We start from the raw sequence: 3,306 nt of genomic DNA, 5'->3' as shown, positions 1-3,306 counted from the left end.
TGAAGGCTAATCATGTTTTGGGTGTACTAATCCTTTAAATCACCAATGAAAAATAATAAATACTCACTACGAGTTGCCAGCATACCTGTTGTCAATATGCACCCTCAAGACATCAGATTTGCTTTTATCACTTTAGTTTCGTACGAAAAGTAGATTTAAATCTACCTCGATGGGCGTGTATCCCTTTAGTCGTGTAAAAAAAAAAATTTTAAGATCAGATTGCAATATGCTTCAAAAAACACCAAAGAGTAAGGAATTAAATAGGTTTTTTGTACACGACTAAAGGGAAACACACCAGTTCATGTAGTTTAAAGTTTATTTTTCCTACAAAACTAAAGTGATAAACTAAAGGGATACACGGGTATTGACTATAGGTATGCTGGTCTTACCGGGTATGTGGGGGTCTGAGCGGCTCCCACAGAGAAATAATCTTTGAAGGCAGGATGGTAATCTGGATGAACTGACTGCACAGACCATGTTTTCAGGAGGACTTTCTCACTTCAACATAGATTCTAACTACTTTCTACCCGCTGATCACAGCTAATATAGCCGCCATTGTTCCAGACAAAGAAAGGATAGAGTAGCTCCGCCCAACGTGCATCAGACCCACTTTTCCACCATACAGCGAAAGCAGCAAAGATGCTTCAGCCGCGCGTCAGAACTAAACTGGTACAAGCATCAAAAAATGAAGCAGCACGCAACGTTTTTGTTGCTTCTGCTGCGTGCGGTCTGAACGTAGAATTCCGCTCTGAAGAAGAGCAGCTGGGAGGTCAAAGGTCTGCAACCTGTGGGAGAGCGATTACGGTGATGCTAGCCATGCTAACCGCTGAGATGCTACGCTGACAAGCTGAAACATTGAGGGTCTGAAACGTTGCGGTCGGACCTCGATCCGGATGAGGAAGCGTCTCTAAACGTCCTGCTGTCTCTCTGCAGCCTCCCACTGCGTTTCTGGATCAACATCATTAAGAACCCGCAGTTCATCTTCGACGTTCAGGTGTCGGACCACGTGGACGCCGTGCTCTCCGTCATCGCTCAGACCTTCATGGACTCCTGCACCATCGCTGACCATAAGCTCGGGCGGGTGAGCTGCCGTCCTCTCCTCTGATTGGATGAGGGGTCTTTTCCTTAAACTTGTTTCTTTCTCTCCCTGTTGGACAGGATTCTCCCATCAACAAGCTGCTGTACGCCAGAGACATCCCCCGCTACAAACAGATGGTGGAAAGGTCGGCTTTCAGCTGCTTCCTTTGGTTAAACCGGCTCCATGTTTATTTCTATGTTTAAATGAACTTGAACCTTCTTCCTAGTCTAGTTTAGATTTCTAGAACATTCTGTGAAAAATGGAAGTTATTAATCGTGCGTCCTGCAGGTACTATGCTGACATCAGGCAGACGATATCAGCCAGTGACCAGGAGATGAACTCGGCCCTGGCTGAGCTGTCCAGGGTGAGAGCCCCCACATTACCAATTCACAGGACTTGGAGTGGGGTGGGGGGCGCTGACTCACTGAGTGCTTTGTGTTTCAGAACTACTCTGGAGAGCTCAACTACCTTGTGGCACTGCATGAGCTCTACAAGTACATCAACAAGTACTACGACCAGGTACGTTCAGGCCTGCTGCTGTGAGGCTTTCTATGCCATGCTTTCTTCCTTCCACTAAACCTTCCATTAACATCAGTAAAGCCCAGGTCACACCTCCATGATTTAGACCAGCGTATGCCTGACGTATGAAAAAAATTGCCAAAAACTCTGGCATACGTTGGATAAGTTCTGGGTACAGTTTGTATAAGTTATGAGCAGGGTTATGAGCGAGGCTCCCCCCAGAGGGCGAAAGTAAAAGTGCACTGTCGTAAATATGCTCAGCTGTTCTCCTGGTTTCTCCGTCAAGCCAGGCGCGGTTGTTTTGAGCTTAGCAGACAGGCGAACGCAACGAATGACTAACACAGTGAAAGTATGAACATGCACACAGAGAGAGAGAAACCATTCCAATGTTACTTACGATCGCATCAGCAGAAACGCGAGGTCCGCGTCAGCCTTGCAGCCTTCTTTTTATTTTAGCTCTCGCCATTCGGAAAAAGCTTGCCCGATGTTCACCCGTGTACGACTCCTCTCTCTGTCCGGAGCCCTTTTCTTCTTTCTTGCCTGCTCCGACATGGGCTTTCGCTGTTTTCACGCTGGTTCCGCCATGATAACTGCACAAAGATCGCCACTGTGCTAGCAACGAGCATGCTTTTAACTGGGGGCGTGTAGCAGTTCTCGCCTTAAAGCAAGACCGACTCTCGCGAGACTTCTGAGCCTGTGGGTGCGGGCCGAGGGCTCCTGCAATTGCAAGTACGGTATTTCCCCCACAGACCACCAGGGCGGCCGAGAAAACCTTTGTTCAACCTGAAATGACTCATTTAATCATCCAAAACGTTATGGAACACATTAATTAACTGAGAAATGTTGCATAGTGTGCCTTTGAGAGGTTCTGGGACGTCAGGCAGACGCTGGAGAAATCAACAAGGTGTGACAGGGACCTAATGTCCAGCAGAACCACAACAGATGGCTTTTCAGTGTCGAGGTTACAGCTGAGGTCATTGACCTATTTCTGTGTTTAAACAACCAGATGGTTATTTTAAAACTACATAATATAGTCAAAACAACTTTTTCTATGATGTAAAAACGTCTCTCTTCACGGTGGGACTCTTCCATCGGATCATTTATTAATCCCTCCTGGATCTTGCGTCCTGCCGTGAACCTTGGTCCATCGCTTCGTTCTGAGCTTGCCTTGTTTTTATGGTGGATTCCTTCTGAACTACATGTTTGTGTTTTTATTTTTCCAGTATTGTTGTTTTTCGGACCCACTGATTAGTTCTGTCCTCCTCTCGGCAGATCATCACGGCTCTGGAGGAGGACACCACAGCCCAGAAGATGCAGCTGGGATACCGCCTGCAGCAAATCGCAGCTGCTGTGGAAAACAAAGTGACCGACTTGTGACGGAAGAGACGCCCCCCCTCCACACTGATGGCGGTGATGTTCCCCCTGCGCAGGACCATGACGACAGAAGGAACGTGGACGGGCGGATCCGGACTGCTCTGCTCTCACTGGAACATCATGAAGAACACTTGGGGTTTTATCTCCCCCTCTGCTGCCTTTGAAACGAGAACCTGAGCCCATCTGTTGCTACTTCCTGTTCTGCAGTTTAAAGGAACAGCGTCTCTTAGTCGCGTGGGGGGCGGGCATACTTTGCTGTAAAGTGTCTCATTTCTAATTTTTATGGTACGAAGTGCTGGAAATAACCCATTGATCTTAGAACAGCTGGTGCTTTT

General features: G+C 47.4%; 1 protein-coding gene across 1 annotated transcript in view; it reads left to right on the top strand.

Annotated features, from left to right (window-relative positions):
* LOC107102236 (plexin-B1-like) overlaps positions 1-3,092 on the top strand; it is a 99,825-nt gene extending 96,733 nt beyond the window's left edge. The window contains exons 35-39 of the mRNA XM_015401449.1: positions 934-1,081; positions 1,159-1,223; positions 1,367-1,442; positions 1,523-1,597; positions 2,870-3,092. Coding sequence (XP_015256935.1) covers positions 934-1,081; positions 1,159-1,223; positions 1,367-1,442; positions 1,523-1,597; positions 2,870-2,974 — 469 coding nt within the window. The 3' untranslated portion in view covers positions 2,975-3,092. The remainder of the gene's footprint in view (positions 1-933; positions 1,082-1,158; positions 1,224-1,366; positions 1,443-1,522; positions 1,598-2,869) is intronic.
* Positions 3,093-3,306: the final 214 nt, after the last annotated feature.

Source organism: Cyprinodon variegatus, unplaced genomic scaffold (assembly GCF_000732505.1).
Source record: "Cyprinodon variegatus isolate N-32 unplaced genomic scaffold, C_variegatus-1.0 Scaffold1220, whole genome shotgun sequence".
Classification (NCBI taxonomy): domain Eukaryota; kingdom Metazoa; phylum Chordata; class Actinopteri; order Cyprinodontiformes; family Cyprinodontidae; genus Cyprinodon; species Cyprinodon variegatus.
The sequence above is the reverse complement of the archived record's forward strand: the minus strand, read 5'-3'. Positions and strand labels throughout refer to the sequence as shown.